The 20130-nt window shown below is 44.0% G+C and overlaps 1 protein-coding gene across 6 annotated transcripts in view; it reads left to right on the top strand.

Annotated features, from left to right (window-relative positions):
• LOC122680447 (apolipoprotein L2-like) overlaps nt 1-19369 on the top strand; it is a 49053-nt gene extending 29684 nt beyond the window's left edge. For all 6 annotated transcript variants that reach the window (XM_043881808.1, XM_043881807.1, XM_043881809.1 and 3 more), the window contains 2 exons: nt 14809-14935; nt 17806-19369. In XM_043881808.1, the coding sequence (XP_043737743.1) occupies nt 14809-14935; nt 17806-18745 (1067 nt within the window). In that variant the 3' untranslated portion in view covers nt 18746-19369. The remainder of the gene's footprint in view (nt 1-14808; nt 14936-17805) is intronic.
• Nucleotides 19370-20130: the final 761 nt, after the last annotated feature.

The raw sequence follows: 20130 nt of genomic DNA, 5'->3' as shown, positions 1-20130 counted from the left end.
GGAAGGCTAGGTGTGTCTTCTTTAAGCCCTGGGGGTCAAATCTATCCCAGTTTTTCAGGATGCAGTTCAAAGAAATGAGGCTGGAATTGTTAACTCCCATCTGTAAGAGAGAAAAAAAAGCGACCAGCACCCTCATTCTACCAGAGGCATCCCTCCCTGCTCTAGATGGGGGTGTAGACAGACTTTACACCAAAGCTTTTCTTTCCTGGTTGGACTTAAGTCTGTCCCTTACCGACGCAGGCGACCTACTCGTCCTTCCCGGTTCTACCACCGAGACGGGGTGGAGATGCACCAGGGGTAGACCTGATGGCATCCCTGACTGACGTCCAACTCCTCACCATTAAAACCTTGCTTGCCTCTGATGCCACCCAGGGTGCAATCAGAGTAACCTTCCGGAACGCCTCCCAGGCTAAGACTGCTGGGGGAAACATTCGTCACCTGAGTGCCTGTGCACGACCCTGAGTATATTCCTGACGACAGTAAGACCGATACAACATAAAACTGAGATGTTCCTTCCAAGCATCACCACACCAATACAAGAGCCTCCTAAGCGTCACCACACCAGTATAAGAGTCTCCTCTGGCCCACTAAGAGCCAGTGTTACCAAAGGGAAAAAATCCCTTGTAGTTCCAATCTGAGTAACCTTTAACCTCAGAGATGCTCTTGGAGCTAGAGCTCCATCTATCTTCCAAACTTTCCATGCCTCTCGAAGCTAGGTGCTTCCTGACTACCGATCCAAGTTTGGGACCTAAGTCATAGTACGCAGTAACAGCATAGATCACAAGTCCCTTGGAAGTCTATGATCCGACAGATTAGGTCAGTATTTCTAATTCCAAGGAGTTATGAAATGATCAAAGAGACTGAAAAGTTTGACCGAGAAAGGAGAGTTCGGTCCACACGCTTTGCCCATTTCTGGTTTGTCCCTAAAGGAGACATTGGGTGCCTCTTGGCATTGGCAGGTCGGTATAAACCCCCGACATGTTTCTGCCATAAGCCATATGAGGTCACCGCAGAACTGCAGAGCAGGGCTCCTCACTTGCTTCACGCAGGGCATTTCATTCATTCACGCAAGCACACCGTAGAGTTAGTAAAGTACAGCGGAAAACGTGTTCTCCAGGAGAACAAAGAGCTAGAGCTCCAAGCATCCTTACCTTGCCCTGAAGGATCCCGGACGAGCCCCCAAGATGAAAGGTTGTTTTTGAACCATGCAAGACGCCAGGATTCTTGGCCTCTGGAGGAGAAGAATTCAATCCAGGGCCAGAGACAAGGCTTGATCACTCAGAGCTTTTGTACAATAAAGTTTTTTTTCCATTTATTTTTATTAGTTGGAGGCTAATTACTTTACAATAGTTTTTGCCATACATTGACAGGAATCAGACATGGTGTAATAAAGTTTTATTAAAGTATAAAGGAGATAGAGAAAGCTTCTGACATAGGCATCAGAAGGGGGCAGAAAGAGTACCCACTTGCTAGTGTTACCCATGGAGTTATATACTCTCTAATTGGTTATTACAGTGAATCAAAAGAATGTCTGGAGGTTATAAAGACCTCACTAGACCTACTCCCATAATTTACACCTTAAGATAACAGGATTAGCCAGAAGGTTTTTTTCCAGAGACTGTCCTCAAGCAGGATACATTATTGTTATATAATCCTAAGGAATATAGAAAGACAAAAAAGCTTGTCCTTTCTTCCTCCTTGAGAATTCCAGACCCCTCTCTCCTTGGGGACCCCTGGACTTCTTATCAACCTGCCCAGGAATTGACTCTCTCATTAGTACAGTAAGATTTCACCCATTAATAATTTTAAGAGCTTCACATCCTAATAAAGCAGTTTCAGAAATTACTCTTAGATAGTGTGGCCACCCACATGCCCTAACTCTAACCCACTACATCTAAGTCTCTGCTCAGGTATCCTATAGTCTCCTGGTGAGGCCCTCGGGGTTGTGTCAAAACTCCCAAGGTCATACCTTTTCTTTTAGTGACAAACAAATTAAATTCTGACCCTGTGGGCAAGATCATAGTGGGAGCTTGCAGGAGAGCAATCTGAAGAGCCCTAAAAGTCTTAGAGCATCTGGAGACCAAACCAGTTTGTTGGTTTGGGCTAGCTGAGTTTCAGTTATAAGTTTATATAAAGGCTGGGCAAGTTCCCCATAACCTGGAATCCAAATGTGGCAGTAGCCTGTGATTCCTAAAAACCTTCTCAATTGTCTTAAAGTCATAGGTAGGGGATGATTTAAAAATATTTGGCTCATTCAGGAATTTCAAACAATAGAGTATAAGGATTAGGCACCCCAGGGTGTAAAGGAACTACAGCCTCATTTATTGTCAATCTTGAACTAGTCTCCATTCATCATTTGACTTCTTTACACCCAAAATAGTAGTGTTGCATGGACTGCTACAGGGAATTAATAACCCCTGGTCCATCAAATTTTCAGTGATGGGTTTTAACCCTTCTTTAACCTTTGGTTTTAGTGGATACTGTTTTTGATGTGGAAATAAGTGTCAGTCTTTGAGCTTGACAGCTACAGGAATAGCGTTTTGTACTTGACCACAGTTTTTCCATCAGCCCACACTCTAGGATTTACATTTTGTTCAATTAATGGGAGAGAAAGGGAAGGCTCCATATTCATGAAAACAGAGGCATGGACCTTGCTCAGTGTATCTCTTCCCAAAAGGGGTGAGGGAGAATCTGGCCTGATGAGAAATTCATGTGAAAATAGCACAGAGTCCCAGTGACAGCTTAGAGGATGACAGAAATAATAACGTTTGGCTAATCCAGACAGCCCCATTATGGAAGCAGATTGGGGAGAAAGTGGGCCAGGGGCTTCAGGAAGCACAGCATAAGCTCCCCTGGTTTCCAAAAGGAAATCGACAGATTGGGCCCCCACAGTTATTAATGCCTGGGGTTCCTCGGGTATAATTAGGATGGGAGCTTGTGTGTAAACCCCCAAGCACCTTCAGTCCTGATTGTCTTGAGAGTCTGACCCCTTGGACCTACACCTCTGGAGGCAATCTCTCCTCCAGTGTGGTCCCTTGCAGACTGGACATGGAGCCTGGGGTGGCTTAGATGCCTGAGGGCAATCCCGCTTGAGGTGCCCCTCCTTTCCACAGTAATAGCAAGCCATCCCTTTTTCACCAAGGTCCCTCCTGGTATTTTTCTCAAGCTGTTAAAGAACAGTTCTGACAGCCATTACAAGGGCTTCCACCTGTTCCTTGATCTTTCTCTGCCTTTCCTTTTCCTCATATTCCCTGCCATAATAGACTATCTGAGCCAGTTGCAACAGATTATCTAAAGACTGATTTGGTCCATACATTTGTTTTAGTAGCTTACGGTGGATATCTGGAGCCGATTGAGTGAGAAATCTGTGCTTCAAGATCACTCTTCCCTCTTCACTTTCAGGATCAATCTCAGTGAATCTGAAACGGGCTTCCTCAGTCTATCTAGGAATTTACCAGGAGCTTCCTTCTCTTCCTGTTCTTTTTTTTAAATTAATTAATTAATTTTTTTGTGTGTGGGTTTTGTCATACATTGATATGAATCAGCCATAGATTTACACGTATTCCCCATCCCGATCCCCCCTCCCACCTCCCTCTCCACCCGATTCCTCTGGGTCTTCCCAGTGCACCAGGCCCGAGCACTTGTCTCATGCATCCCACCTGGGCTGGTGATCTGTTTCACCATAGATAGTATACATGCTGTTCTTTTGAAATATCCCACCCTCACATTCTCCCACAGAGTTCAAAAGTCTGTTCTGTATTTCTGTGTCTCTTTTTCTGTTTTGCCTATAGGGTTATCGTTACCATCTTTCTAAATTCCATATATATGTGTTAGTATGCTGTAATGTTCTTTATCTTTCTGGCTTACTTCACTCTGTATAATGGGCTCCAGTTTCATCCATCTCATTAGGACTGGTTCAAATGAATTCTTTTTAACGGCTGAGTAATATTCCATGGTGTATATGTACCACAGCTTCCTTATCCATTCATCTGCTGATGGGCATCTAGGTTGCTTCCATGTCCTGGCTATTATAAACAGTGCTGCGATGAACATTGGGGTGCACGTGTCTCTTTCAGATCTGGTTTCCTCAGTGTGTATGCCCAGAAGTGGGATTGCTGGGTTATATGGCAGTTCTATTTCCAGTTTTTTAAGAAATCTCCACACTGTTTTCCATAGCGGCTGTACTAGTTTGCATTCCCAGCATTCCCACCAACAGTGTAAGAGGGTTCCCTTTTCTCCACACCCTCTCCAGCATTTATTGCTTGTAGACTTTTGGATAGCAGCCATCCTGACTGGCGTGTAATGGTACCTCATTATGGTTTTGATTTGCATTTCTCTAATAATGAGTGATGTTGAGCATCTTTTCATGTGTTTGTTAGCCATCTGTATGTCTTCTTTGGAGAAATGTCTGTTTAGTTCTTTGGCCCATTTTTTGATTGGGTCATTTATTTTTCTGGAATTGAGCTTCAGGAGTTGCTTGTATATTTTTGAGATTAATCCTTTGTCTGTTTCTTCATTTGCTATTATTTTCTCCCAATCTAAGGGCTGTCTTTTCACCTTACTTATAGTTTCCTTTGTAGTGCAAAAGCTTTTAAGTTTAATTAGGTCCCATTTGTTTAGTTTTGCTTTTATTTCCAATAGTCTGGGAGGTGGGTCATAGAGGATCTTGCTGTGATTTATGTCGGAGAGTGTTTTGCCTATGTTCTCCTCTAGGAGTTTTATAGTTTCTGGTCTTACATTTAGATCTTTAATCCACTTTGAGTTTATTTTTGTGTATGGTGTTAGAAAGTGTTCTAGTTTCATTCTTTTACAAGTGGTTGACCAGTTTTCCCAGCACCACTTGTTAAAGAGGTTGTCTTTTTTCCATTGTATATCCTTGCCTCCTTTGTCAAAGATAAGGTGTCCATAGGTTCGTGGATTTATCTCTGGGCTTTCTATTCTGTTCCATTGATCTATATTTCTGTCTTTGTGCCAGTACCATACTGTCTTGATGACTGTGGCTTTGTAGTTGAGTCTGAAGTCAGGCAGGTTGATTCCTCCAGTTCCATTCTTCTTTCTCAAGATTACTTTGGCTATTCGAGGTTTTTTGTATTTCCATACAAATTGTGAAATTCTTTGGTCTAGTCCTGTGAAAAATACCGTTGGTAGCTTGATAGGGATTGCATTGAATCTATATATTGCTTTGGGTAGAATAGCCATTTTGACAATATTGATTCTTCCAATCCATGAACACGGTATGTTTCTCCATCTGTTTGTGTCCTCTTTGATTTCTTTCATCAGTGTTTTATAGTTTTCTATGTAGAGGTCTTTTGTTTCTTTAGGTAGATATACTCCTAAGTATTTTATTCTTTTTGTTGCAATGGTGAATGGTATTGTTTCCTTAATTTCTCTTTCTGTTTTTTCATTGTTAGTATATAGGAATGCAAGGGATTTCTGTGTGTTAATTTCATAGCGTGCAACTTTACTATATTCATTGATTAGCTCTAGTAATTTTCTGGAAGAGTCTTTAGGGTTTTCTATGTAGAGGATCATGTCATCTGCAAACAGCGAGAGTTTCACTTCTTCTTTTCCTATGTGGATTCCTTTTACTTCTTTTTCTGCTCTGATTGCTGTGGCCAAAACTTCCAACACTATGTTGAATAGTAGTGGTGAGAGTGGGCACCCTTGTCTTGTTCCTGATTTCAGGGGAAATGCCTTCAATTTTTCACCATTGAGGGTGATGCTTGCTGTGGGTTTGTCATATATAGCTTTTATTATGTTGAGGTATGTTCCTTCTATTCCTGCTTTTTGGAGAGTTTTAATCATAAATGGGTGTTGAATTTTGTCAAAGGCTTTCTCTGCATCTATTGAGATAATCATACGGTTTTTATCTTTCAATTTGTTAATGTGGTGTATTACATTGATTGATTTGCGGATATTAAAGAATCCTTGCATTCCTGGGATAAAGCCCACTTGGTCATGGTGTATGATTTTCTTAATATGTTGTTGGATTCTGTTTGCTAGAATTTTGTTAAGGATTTTTGCATCTATGTTCATCAGTGATATTGGCCTGTAGTTTTCTTTTTTTGTGGCATCTTTGTCTGGTTTTGGAATGAGGGTGATCGTGGCCTCATAGAATGAGTTTGGAAGCTTACCTTCATCTGTAATTTTCTGGAAGAGTTTGAGTAAGACAGGTGTTAGCTCTTCTCTAAATTTTTGGTAGAATTCAGCTGTGAAGCCATCTGGTCCTGGGCTTTTGTTTGCTGGAAGATTTTTGATTACAGTTTTGATTTCCTTGCTTGTGATGGGTCTGTTAAGGTCTTCTATTTCTTCCTGGTTCAGTTTTGGAAAGTTATACTTTTCTAAGAATTTGTCCATTTCATCCAAGTTGTCCATTTTATTGGCATAGAGCTGCTGGTAGTAGTCTCTTATGATCCTTTGTATTTCAGTGTTGTCTGTTGTGATCTCTCCATTTTCATTTCTAATTTTGTTAATTTGGTTCTTCTCTCTTTGTTTCTTAATGAGTCTTGCTAATGGTTTGTCAATTTTGTTTATTTTTTCAAAAAACAAGCTTTTAGCTTTGTTGATTTTTGCTATGGTCTCTTTAGTTTCTTTTGCATTTATTTCTGCCCTGATTTTTAAGATTTCTTTCCTTCTGCTAACCCTGGGGTTCTTCATTTCTTCCTTCTCTAATTGCTTTAGGTGTAGAGTTAGGTTATTTATTTGGTTTTTTTCTTGTTTCTTGATGTAAGCCTGTAATGCTATGAACCTTCCCCTTAGCACTGCTTTTACAGTGTCCCATAGGTTTTGGGTTGTTGTGTTTTCATTTTCATTCATTTCTATACATATTTTGATTTCTTTTTTGATTTCTTCTATGATTTGTTGGTTATTCAGAAGCGTGTTATTTAGCCTCCATATGTTTGAAGTTTTAACAATTTTTTTCCTGTAATTGAGATCTAATCTTACTGCACTGTGGTCAGAAAAGATGACTGGAATGATTTCAATTTTTTTGAATTTTCCAAGACCAGATTTATGGCCCAGGATGTGATCCATTCTGGAGAAGGTTCCGTGTGCACTTGAGAAAAAGGTGAAGTTGATTGTTTTGGGGTGAAATGTCCTATAGATATCAATTAGGTCTAGCTGGTCCATTGTGTCATTCAAGGTTTGTGTTTCCTTGTTAATTTTCTGTTTAGTTGATCTATCCATAGTTGTGAGTGGGATATTAAAGTCTCCCACTATTATTGTGTTACTATTAATTTCCTCTTTCATACTCGTTAGTGTTTGCCGTACATATTGCGGTGCTCCTATGTTGGGTGCATATATATTTATAATTGTTATATCTTCTTCTTGGATTGATCCTTTGATCATTATGTAGTGTCCTTCTTTGTCTCTTTTCACATCATTTATTTGAAAGTCTATTTTATCTGATATGAGTATTGCGACGCCTGCTTTCTTTTGGTCTCCGCTTGCATGAAATATTTTTTTCCAGCCCTTCACTTTTAGTCTGTATGTGTCTCTTGTTTTGAGGTGGGTCTCTTGTAGACAGCATATATAGGGGGTCTTGTTTTTGTATCCATTCAGCCAATCTTTGTCTTTTGGTTGGGGCATTCAACCCATTTACATTTAGGGTAATTATTGATAGGTGTGGTCCCGTTGCCATTTACTTTGTTGTTTTGGGTTCACGTTTATACAACCTTTCTGCATTTCCTGTCTAGAGAAGATCCTTTAGCATTTGTTGAAGAGCTGGTTTGGTGGTGCTGAATTCTCTCAGCTTTTGCTTATCTGTAAAGCTTTTGAATTCTCCTTCATATCTGAATGAGATCCTTGCTGGATACAGTAATCTAGGTTGTAGGTTATTCTCTTTCATTACTTTCAGTACGTCCTGCCATTCCCTTCTGGCCTGGAGGGTTTCTATTGATAGATCAGCTGTTATCCTTATGGGAATCCCTTTGTGTGTTATTTGTTGTTTTTCCCTTGCTGCTTTTAATATTTGTTCTTTTTGTTTGATCTTTGTTAATTTGATTAATATGTGTCTTGGGGTGTTTCGCCTTGGGTTTATCCTTTTTGGGACTCTCTGGGTTTCTTGGACTTGGGTGGCTATTTCCTTCCCCATTTTAGGGAAGTTTTCAGCTATTATCTCATCGAGTATTTTCTCATGGCCTTTCTTTTTGTCTTCTTCTTCTGGAACTCCTATGATTCGAATGTTGGGGCGTTTCCCATTGTCCCAGAGGTCCCTGAGGTTGTCCTCATTTCTTTTGATCCTTTTTTCTTTTTTCCTCTCTGCTTCATTTATTTCCACCATTTTATCTTCTACCTCACTTATCCTATCTTCTGCTTCTGTTATTCTACTCTTGGTTCCCTCCAAAGTGTTTTTGATCTCATTCATTGCATTATTCATTTTTAATTGACTCTTTTTTATTTCTTCTAGGTCTTTATTAAACATTTCTTGTATCTTTTCAATTTTTGTTTCCAGGCTATTTATCTGTAACTCCATTTTGTTTTCAAGATTTTGGATCATTTTTATTATCATTATTCTAAATTCTTTTTCAGGTAGATTCCCTATCTCCTCCTCTTTTGTTTGACTTGGTGGGCATTTTTCATGTTCCTTTACCTTTTGGGTATTTCTCTGCCTTTTCATCTTGTTTAGATTGCTGTGTCTGGAGTGGGCTTTCTGTATTCTGGAGGTCTGTGGTCCCTTTTTATTGTGGACGATTCACCCAGTGGGTGGGGTTAGACGATTGGCTTGTCAAGGTTTCCTGGTTAGGGAAGCTTGCGTCAGTGTTCTGGTGCGTGGAACTTGATTTCTTCTCTTTGGAGAGCAATGGAGTGCCCAGTAATGAGTTTTGAGATGGGTCTATGTGTTAGGTGTGACCTTGGGCAGCCTGTATGTTGATGTTCAGGGCTATGTTCCTGCGTTGCTGGAGAATTTGCGTGGTATGTCTTGCTCTATGACTTACTGGCTCTTGGGTGGTGGTTGGTTTCAGTGTAGGTATGGAGGCTTTTGGACGGTCACTTATTACTTAAAGTTCCATGTAGTCAGGAGTTTTCTGGTGTTCTCAGGTTTTGGGCTTAAGTCTCCTGCCTCTGGATTTCAGTTTTATTCTTCCTGTAGTCTCAGGACTTCTCCAACTATACAGCACTCCTTTCGAAGACAATGGGCTGCTTTTCTGGGCGCCTGATGACCTCAGCCAGCGATCATAAGTTGTTCTGCGAAGTTTGCTCTGCGTTCAGTTATTCTTTCGATGAATTTGTAGGAGAGAAAGTGGTCTCCCCGTCCTACTCCTCCGCCATCTTGGCTCCTCCAAGAATATTTTTAAAAAGGAATATATATGTGTATAACTGAATCACTTTGCTGCACATCAGAAATTAACACAACAGTGTGGGGAGTTTTCTGGTAGCCTAGTGGTTAGGATTCCAGGCTTTCTCTGCCATGGTCCAGGTTCAATCTCTGGTCAGGAACTGAGATCCTTCTTATTGGACGGTTTTCTCATGTCCTGTTTTCTTGAGTGGAAGTCAATGACTTGAGAGGTAGCTCCTGTATATGCAAGATGCAATTCTCTTATAACAATAGCATATAGTGGTATCCCTTTTGGTTTATGGAGAAACAAAGTATCGGTCCGCGCCGCTGGTCCCTCGGCGGATAACCTCCGCCTTCCCTCTCCTCTTCCTGTTCTATGTTTGTCAATTTGGCATAGTTTAACGTCTTAGCACGCACTTGCTTGAGTCCTTCAAGAACACATCTGACAAAATGACTCCAATCCCATCTTCCTTTAGCCATGTTATAATCCCAATCTGGTTCTATAGTTGGGACCACCTGATTCCCAGTGGGGAGGGCAGCTATCTCATCCTCCCTCTTCCCTACTGATTTATTACCAAGCCATTCATCTCCATAGGCAACAGCTTTCCCCAAAACTTGAGTTTTTGAGTCAGGAGTTAACATCTGTCCTAGGATATACATCACATCTTTCCAAGTAAGGTCTTAAAGCTGAGTAGGGAGCTGAAAGTTTCCTACCCAAATTGATACCCTTAGGACATAAATCTGGCATGTCTCACAGAGAGAAAAAGGGCAACACATATGCTACTTCTATCCATTTCCCTTGTTTTCTACAGAACCTGTCTAATTGTAAAACAGTATTATAATTAAGAGACCCTCCAACCAGCCACCCGTCGCCACCCTCCAGTGGATACCATAGCCATGCAGTGTCTCCTAGGAAGATCAGGCATGTCTTCTTTAAGCTCTGGGGATCAAATCTGTCCCAGTTTTTCAAAGGAGTGAGGCTGGAATTGTTAGCTCCCATCTGTAAGAGAGAAAAAAAAGCGACCAGCACTGTCTTTCTACCGGAGGCATCCCTTCCTGCTCTAGATGGAAATGGAGACAGGTCTTCCAACTAAGCTTCCTTTCCTGGCCAGAGTCAACCTGTCTCTTACTGATTCAGGTATGCCACTAACATCCCTCCCCGTTCTACCACTGAGGCGGGGTGGAGATGCATCAGGGGTAGACCTGATGGCATCCCAGACTAATATCCAGTTATTCACCATTAAAGCCTTTGCTTGCCTCTGATGCCAACTGAGGTGCCACCAGAGTAACCTTCTGGAATGCCTGCCAAGCTCAGGCCGCTGGGGGGAAACAGTCATCTCCTGAGCGCCTGTGCACAACCCTGGGTGTATTCCTGAACACAAAGCTGGTGAATCATAAAGGGTTGAACATAAAATCAAGATATTCCTCCCAAGCATCACCACACCAACACTGATGACAGCAGAAGAGATGGTGAAGGGCTGGCCAGTGAGGAAAAAGTGATTTTGTCCTTGAGTTATGAGGGCCAGTCCTTCCAGTTCATTCCCACAGTTTCCACAGAAAGAATATCTAAGGAGTTGGGACAAAAGCCATAGGAGAGCCTCCTCTGGTCTGCTAAAAGATAGCATTACCAAGGGAAGAAGCCCACTATACTTCCTGTCTGAGTAACCTTTAACCCGAGAGATGCTCTTGGAGTTAGAGCTCCATCTAGCTTCCAACCTTTTGACTCCTAGAGAGGCTAGGCATTTCCTAACTACAAATCCAAGTTTGCGAACTAAGTAATAGTACACAGTAATAGCATAGATCATGAGTCGCTTGAAAGTCTGTGATCCTACAGATCAGGTTAGTAGCTCTAATTCCCAGGAAGTTATGAAATGGTCAAAGACACTGGCAAGTTTGATGGAAAAAGGAGAATTTGGTCCACACATTTTGTCTATCTCTGGCCGTTCCCCTGGAGGAGACATTGGGTGCCTCTTGACATTAGAAGGTTGATATAATCCCCCAATGGGGTTTCTGCCATAAGCCATGTGAGGTCACCTCAGAACCACAGATTAGGACACAGCTCTTGCTTCACACATGTGTATCTCTTTCAATCAATCACACACACAAGCACACCATAGAGCTAGTAAAGTACAGCAGAAAATGTGTTCTCTAGGAGAACAAAGTCCTAGAGCTCCAAGCATCCTTAACTTGTCCTAAAGAATCCCAGATGAGCCCCCAAGATGAAAAGTCGCTGAGCCGTGAAAGATGCTAGGATTCTTGGCCTCCGGAGGAGAGGAATTCAATCTGGGGCCAGTGACAAGGCTTGATCGCTCAGAGCTTTAGTGTAATAAAGTTTTATTAAAGTATAAAAGAGATAGAGAAAGCTTCTGACATAGACATCAGAAGCGGGCAGAAAGAGTACCCCCCTGCTGGTCTTTAGCAGGAAGTTATATACATACTAGCAGACTGCTAATTAGTAAAAGGAACTGTCTCAAAACTCATAGACTGGCACCAGGCTGCTCAGCCACAACATGTATTTTGAGATAATTTATTGGCACACAGTGAGTCAACCCAAGTCATAAAACTATTGACATGAATCTTGAAGAAAGGCAGATTTCCAAGCAAATACATAGTCTCGTTAACATAGCTTAAGAGAACATTTGCATGAGTAAAACATGCAAATGCAGAAACTAGTTTGTTGAGTAAAACATACTGGTTTGTCAACTTGGTTCTGAGCCTTAGGTGGAACCGACTTGAAGAAAAAGTCTGGGGTAAATACTGAAAGGTTGTTCCTGACCCATGAAAAGACGCCAGAATTCTTGGCCTCCGGAGGAGAAGAATTCAATCCAGGGCCAGAGGGAAGGCTTGATCACTCAAAGCTTTTGTGTAGTAAAGTTTTATTAAAGTATAAAGAAGACAGAGAAAGCTTCTGACATAGGCATCAGAAAGGGGCAGAAAGAGTCCCCCCCAGCTAGTCTTTAGCTGGATGTAATATAGTCACTAGCAGTCTGTTAATGAAAAAAAGGAGTGTCTTAAAACTCAGAATGGCACCAGGCCCCTCATCCATAAGATGTATTTTGGGATAATCTTGGCACCAGACGATTCATCCCGGGCCATAAAACAATTGACTTGAATCTTACAGAAGGGTAGATAACCATACAAATAGTTTTATTTACATAGATTAGGGGGACAGTATCTGAGTATAACATAATGGTTTGTCAAGTAGGTTCTGAGCCATTAGGTGGAACCCACTTGAAGACAGAGTTTGGGGTAAATGCATAGTACATTAACATAGCTTAAGACAAACATTTCCATAAGAAAAATACATTGGTTAACTCAAGGTTTGAGAATAGTTAACTTCAGATGACTCCAGGTGTCATTATGGCAACACAGTATTTTAAGAGAAACCTCCTTTTAAATTTGTATAGAGAAGGAAAAAAATATCGCTAGTTTGTTTCCTCCTGCCACTTAAGAGAGATAAAAATGTCTGACATTTGCAGCCTATTTCCTCCATTTGGAGACCCCTGGCCTTCCTGACTGTTACCCTCTCAATACATAGTTCATTATAGCTTAAGAAAAGCATTTCCATGAGAAAAAAAATGCATTGGTTCTCTCAAGGTTTGAGAAAAGTTAAGTTCAGGTGGAACCAGGTGTCATCATGGCAACAGAGAATTTTAAAAGAAACCTCCTTTTAATTTTGTATAGAGAAGAGGAAAAAAGTCTGACACTTGTAGTTTGTTTCCTCCTGCCACTTAAGAGAGAGATAAAAATGTCTGACACTTGCAGCCTATTTCCTCCATTTGGGGGCCTCTGGCCTTCCTGCCTCCTACCCTCTCAGCGTCTCCAGTCTGAGTTAACCTACAGAGGAATCAAGAACCAAGAAGGGGATGGATAAGCATCCTTGAGTCCCATAGAGTGCGAGGGGTCTGTTCCCTCAGCCTCCTTCCTGGCTGTCTCCTCAGAGAGCCACGGCCAAGGTATTCACTTCCTCCCCTCCAGCCCCCTAAGCCCAGCTAATGACTCAGAAGTGAGGCCAGGACAGCCCTCAGGGAGGGGGGACAGCAGATGGAGTCCCCGAGGCCAGGCAGGATGTGGAGAGGAGGCCCCCCAGCATCTCTGGGCCTTCTCCTGCCCACTCCCTTTTCCGATCCTCCTCCTGCTCCCAGACCCTGGGGCATCTCCACAGAGGCTGCTTCCTCTGGCTCTCCCCCTGCCACCAGCCTAGTCACTTTTCAAGGGCCAGTAAACTCTGAACTGAACCCCAGTCTGAGCTTTGCCACCTCCCACCTGTGTGACCTGGATTGCCTTACCTGAAGTCACCTATAAAATGAAAAAATATTACATTTTGTTGTTATGACAATCAAATACAATGTCCATGTCCGTGGCCTGGGCCATTCTGACAAAGGTGTTTATAGTCAAAGCTATGGTTTTTCCAGTAGCCATGTACAGATGTGAGGGTTGGACCATAAAGCGGGCTTAGCCCCGAAGACTTGATGCTTTCAAACTGTGGTGTTGGAGAAGACTCTTGAGAGTCCCTTGGACTGCAAGGAAATCAAACCAGTCAATCCTAAAGGAGATCAGTCCTGAATATTCATTGAAAGGACTGATGCTGAAGCTGAAGCTCCAATACTTTGGCCACCTGATGCAAAGAGCTGACTCATTTGAAAAGACCCTGATGCTGGGAAAGTTTGAAGGTAGAAGGAGAAGGGGATGACAGAAGATGAGATGGTTTGATGGCATCACTGATTCCATGGATATGAATTTGAGCAAACTTCAGGAGATCGTGGAGGATGGAGGAGCCTGGCATGCTGTAGTCCATAGGGTTGCAAAGAGTCGGACAAGACCTATCGACTGAACAACAACAAGCGTGGCCTGGGCCACGTATTAGGCCCTGCCTAGTGCAGTGCTGTCCCCTCTACCTGAAATATGTTAGTTCCAGGTGGAAACCTCTCCCCCTCCTCCAGGATCCTCCTTCCTCCATGCTGTGTTCGGGCATCTGTTCAGGGCTCCCATATACAAACACCTGTTTGCCAGGTGTGACTGCCTCAGGCAGTACCCAGTACTGGTTCTATTGATTTCAAACACCCCTGCAGAGACTCAGTTATTTCTCCGACTCACCCCAATCAATCAACACACAGTTAGTGCTGTGGATTCCTTCCATGTATGCCCTGGATTCCTTTCACTCTTAGTGAAGCAGAATAAGTAAGAAAAATTAACAGCTCTTTATGCTGCAGGAAAGAGAGGGAGGAAGATATCTGGTATCTTCTTCACATAAGGACACCAATCTTATTGGATTAGGGCCCCCCACTTGTTATCTCATTTCACTATAATTATCTCCTTAAAGGCCCTATCTTCTACTAGTCATGGGGGTGGGGAGTTCGAGGTTCAACTTATGAATTGGGTAGGAGGTGGATACAGTCCACCCATAACCCCAGGTGAATCCATCAACAGGAACCCCGGATGACTGCTACTCAGGAAGATTAACCAGTTTATACTCAATACCATTTAGATTCTGTCATTATTTCCTCTAATCTTATTTTTTTTCCATCTAGAGAGTGAAAACTTTTTTGAGGATATCGTTCAGTATTTGCAGGACACAGTGAGCAGAGAACAGCTGGAACTCCTGCTCACTGAAGAGGAAGCCTGGGAGAGTTTTGTGGCTGAGGCTGATTTGTCCAGGTAACATGCACGGATGCATTAGAAATGTCACCTGTATCCCCCTGCACCAGGGTAGCTTCCTCCTGGCAGGCACACCTCCTCCAGGCAGGACTATGGTTGGGGGTTGAGGATGTTCCTTCTCGAGATTCTATGAGGAAAGTTGCCTCCGTGTCATTTTCTGGTAGTGAACGGTCTCAGGTTGAGAAGAGATGAAACGTGCAAAGAAGGGGGCAGGTTACATGGCCTTGGACAAGTTATCGATCTACTCTTGGCCTTCGTTTCTTCATTTGTTCAGTTTTATTGTGAGGACACTGAGGTCATGCATGCAAAGTGCTTCTGTAATGACTGACACAGAGTCGGTGTGCTGTGTGGTGATTAGTTGCTTCAGTCCTGTCCGACTCTTTGCAACCCCATGGGCTGTAGCCCACCAGGCTATTTGTCCATGGAATTCTCCAGGCAAGAATACTGGAGTGGGTTGCCACGCCCTCCTCCAGGGGATCTTCCCGACCCAGGGATGTAACCCAGGTTTCCTGCATTGCAGACAGATTCTTTACTGTCTGAGCTACCAGGGAAGCCCAAGAATACTGGAGTGGGTAAACTATCCCTTCTCCAGGAGATCTTCCTGACCTGGGAATCAAACCGGCGTCTCCTGCACTGCAGGCAGATCCTTTACCAGCTGAGCTACCAGGGAAGCCCACAGAGTAGGCGTTACACGTTAACTTTTAAAATAAGCTTTTTGGAAAGAGACAGGGGCCAAGGTCCTTTTTCCTGGTGATGAAAACCAGGTGGGGCCCTATGTAGGATAAGTCAGAAAATCCTGACACCAGCATCATTTTGTGTTCCTGAGATTCTGACTAGAGTGCTCTCATTCCCCATCTTAGGAACTGTACCAGCCCTGCAAGATCCTGCTGCCCCATACGGCAGAGAGGCTGGAGAGGAACTGAATGGAGCTGGTGGGGTCCTGGCTCTAGTCCTGCCCAGCTCTGGGGCTCCGGGCTTATGTCTTGGAGCCTCAGATCTGTCCTGTGTCCAATGGGAATAGCAGTTCAATCTGATGAATTGTGGTGATGGCCTCAGAGTGAACTGCAGGGTCAGAGGTGGGGAACCAAATGCAATCATCTCGTCCAAAGGCCCAGGGAGGCCTGCATCAGGGTCAGACCCACGGTCAGGGTGGAGCAGAGGGTCCAAATTGGAGGACTAGTAGGCAGGCTTGGGCAGCAGGGCCAGGACTAGAGTGAGGAGAGTGGGCCTCAAGGACACAAACCAAAGGGGTTGTGACCCTAGCAGAGGTCCCCTGAGTGGGAAGGGGGACATTTCTTCTCTCCCTGACGGGATCCCCTCATGCTGGGCTAGAGGGCCCTGAGTAACCCTGACTGCACACCCTGCCTGGGACCTGGCTTCTCCCTCCATCCGGGACCAACTTCTAGTCTACATGGAGCTGCCCCGACAGTGGAAGGCCGTGTGGCTCAGGGGGCCCTCCAGGGTCACAGTGAGTGGCTGTGATTGTGTGTCATTTGAGGGATTCTGAGGAGCCTCATGCATCCCCACCAAGAGGAAAATGCTTCCTCCACCAGCTGTGCAAGTGCCGGTCTCCTCAGGCTCAGCCGTTCAGATGGGTGTTTCCTCATGTCTCTTGAATCTTTAGAGGTTCCATAAAGTTGTACACAGCCTTGGAGGGCAGGCAGTTGAAGTTGTCACAGGTAAAGTGTGAGTTAGACTGGTGACCCCTGAGAGTCAGGGTGCTGGGTGATGAGTCAGGAGTCAGGGAGATGTGCTGGAGAGTCCCAGGGAAACAGGCTTACAGCACATCTCCTGGTTCTCTATCAGTTGGGACAGTGGATAGACCCAGTGACCTGCAGCTGGGAAGGCCAATGTTATCAGGCTTGAGGGAGAGCAGATGCCAGGCAAAATGACCTTTAAGGGTCCTTATAGCTCTGAGTAATGTGTTTAAAAAAATTCTATGTACACAGAGTTAGCCAATCTGTAAATTGCAAGGGCACAGTCCCCAGGACTGTCCTTACATTTGACATCAATGGCAAGTTTGGGGGTTCCCAAAGCTACTCGAAGGTCTGAGAATTCCCTAGAGGGATGCACAGAACTCACTGAAAGCTTCATGATCCCAGTTACAGTTTGTTACAGGGAAGGATGAATGTTCCCATCAGCCAGAGGACAGAGTCTGGGCGGGTTTCACACACGAAGCTTCCATTTTCATCAGGATGCATTACTGTGCTGTATTCAGTGTGTGGCAGGACATACGGAACACTGCCCACCAGGGACCCTCACCCTTTTTAACAACAAGGTATCCTGACCTGTTTTCTCCAGCCCCCACCCAGAGGTCAGACTAATGCCCTAGAGTTCAGTTCCTCCAGAGGTGAGAACTGACACCACATGACCCAAGGCCCCATTATGTCACTTTGTCAGACTGTCCAGTGTCTAAAGTCCCAGGCAGAGGAGGACACTCCTATCAGCCAGAATATTCTAGGGCTTAAGGACCACTTTCCAGCAGCCAAGGGCAAAGAGCAGGTTGACTTCTCACTAGACACTGAGGCCCTTGAATGAAGGTTTTCTCCTCCAATCCCACTTCTCTTTGTTTCTCTGTGGCGTTCCCACTCTAAAAACTCTTTGGAAGTGTTGGTGTTGACCTGCCTCTGAGGCATCTTTATCAAATACCTCTCTGAAGTTAAGCATATTCTAAGATGACCTTTGCTGATTTTTCCCATGACAGAATAAGTATATGGAGCGTCTACAATGTCCAAACATGTTTAATGTAGAAAAACATTTTACATTTGTAAAATTCTTTCCTTGTGATTTATAATAAAATATCTGTGGTTTACACAGGATAGCTCTTGTCAAGCCTATTTTATGGAGTCCCTTGATGTTCACTGTTACAGGGAAGAGACAGATGCACTACATGAAAAGCTGCTGGAGCTGAAAACAGACTTGGTAGAGGAGGACCAACACAGGCCACAACAGGACCAGCTGGACAGGAAGCGGTTTTTGGAGGAATTTCCTCGGGTGAAACAGGAGCTGGAGGACAGCATAGCAAAGCTGCATGTGCTGGCAGACAAGGTCGACAAGGTGCACAGGGACTGCACCATCTCCAGCGTGGTGGCCACCTCTGCCGGCGCTGTGTCTGGCGTCCTGACCATCCTTGGCCTGGCTCTGGCACCCGTGACAGCAGGCATCAGTCTGGGACTCTCGGCCACTGGGTTAGGGCTGGGAGCAGCGGCTGCTGTGACCAGCGTGTCCACCAGCATTGTGGAACACGTAAGCAGGTCATCAGCAGAAACCGAAGCCAGTCGCCTTGTGCCAACAGATATCAATGAAGAGGGGGCGTTTGCAGAGGTTTTACATAAAAGCACAACCCAGATTGTTTCCTCTACAAAGAACCTCATCCAAGCCTTGCAAGGCATTGGGAAAAATGTTCGCGCCATCAAGCTGGCCAAAGTCAACCCTCGCTTAGCGTCCCACGCTAAGCGCTTCATGACTACGGGGCGAGTCTCCATCCAAAGAGGCAAGCAGGTGCAGAGAGCATTTGGAGGTACAGCACTGGCAATGACCAAAAGCGCCCGGATCGTGGGTGCAGCCACGGCAGGTGTTGCCCTCCTGATGGATGTGGCCTTACTGGTGAAAGAGGCAAAGCACTTGCATGAAGGGGCAAAGACAGAGTCAGCAGAAAGGATGAGGCACCTGGCCGCGGAGCTGCAGAAGAAGTTGGAAGAGCTCACCCGGAACTATGAGAGTCTGCAGGAGGGCTGGACTTGGCCCCTACCAGGGCAGTGTAGGGAGCAGGGACATGTGCGGGGCCAAGAGAAGAAGGTACCTTCTTAGAGGGGAAGCGAGACAGAGGGGGAAACTGGGCTGGTCTCCTGACTTGTTTTAGTCTGGACTATGCCATTTTCCCAAAGGAAGAGAAATCCTTAAATCCTCTTGTATTCAAAACATGTCATTTTCTTCCCTAACTTCTCCCTCTTGGCTCAAGATGAGTCACAAAGCTTCAAGTACCACTGTTCAAAAAGTATTTTTTTAAAAAATACAGAATAAGTGTCACCAATTTGTTCATGTCTCTAGATCTGCTTCCTCTGCATTTATTTTTAAAAAGCTTAATAGGAAACCAACACCTTTTTATTTGCCCAACAATCACATGATCAGAGAGCCCAGTTTATGACACCAGCCCTGACCTCTTGCTCTGTCTGTCCTTTGTTGGCATGTAGAGGGGAGAGGCTGTGACATAGCATCACGTATGACCTCTCTTCCTCTGATTTCTGCATCCCTCTGTGGTGCCCCTCTGAGCGTTTCACCAAAGATCTACATCACCTCAAGGGGACCCCAGGCAGAAAACAAACAGAACTTTCTAGCTTCTGTGTTCGTCGAGTTTTCTAAATTGAAGTATGGTTGATTTCCAAGATCATGTTAGTTTCAGGTATATAGTACAGTGATTCTGTTATGTATATATACAAAGAGTATGTATTTTTCAGATTCTTTTCTCTTATAGGTTATTACAAAATATTGAGTATAGTTCCCTGTGCTATATGGTAAGTCCTTCTCAATTATCTAATTTATATATAGTAGTGTTTATCCGTTAATTCTAAACCTCTAACTTATCTCATCACACTCCTTCCCCTTCGGTAACCATAAATTTTTGATTAGCAGTAATTATTTGATGTTCTACTACATGTTTGTTTGGGTTTTTTTTCCAGAGGGGATTGGGGGATATTTCTTTTTTCAGCGAAAACTCCTAAACGTCCTGTCTCCTCCTTTACCTCTTTGGAAGAGCCCTGCAGAGCTCCCGAGAGACTGGCTGTTGGACTAGTCTCAGTAAGGTCACTGAATGAATATAAAGTAATGCTCAACGTTTAGGTTGTGCCTTCCTTCAGTGGACAATACTGAGTGATGGATGGATTGATGGTGAGGAACTGGCTTCTGCAGCAGAGGGAGGGCCAAACAGGTCTGAAGTCTGCCAGGCAGGCTGTCAGGAAGGGATGGCAGAACTTTCAGGTCCAGGATGAATCTGCAGTCCAGGGCAGAATTTCCTCCTATCACCAGATCTTTAATGTAAACACCCCTGCAAGGAACCCTTTGCTTTTTGAGGCAGCATGTTCACAGATTTCCCGGATTAGGGTGTGGACATCTCTGGAAAGCTGACAACAGCCCCTGAGTGGCCATCGCCCTTCCTATTCATTCATTCATTCTCTCAGTTTTCCCTGCGTGGTCCA

The sequence above is a fragment of the Cervus elaphus genome, chromosome 22, assembly GCF_910594005.1.
Source record: "Cervus elaphus chromosome 22, mCerEla1.1, whole genome shotgun sequence".
NCBI lineage: Eukaryota > Metazoa > Chordata > Mammalia > Artiodactyla > Cervidae > Cervus > Cervus elaphus.
The sequence above is the reverse complement of the archived record's forward strand: the minus strand, read 5'-3'. Positions and strand labels throughout refer to the sequence as shown.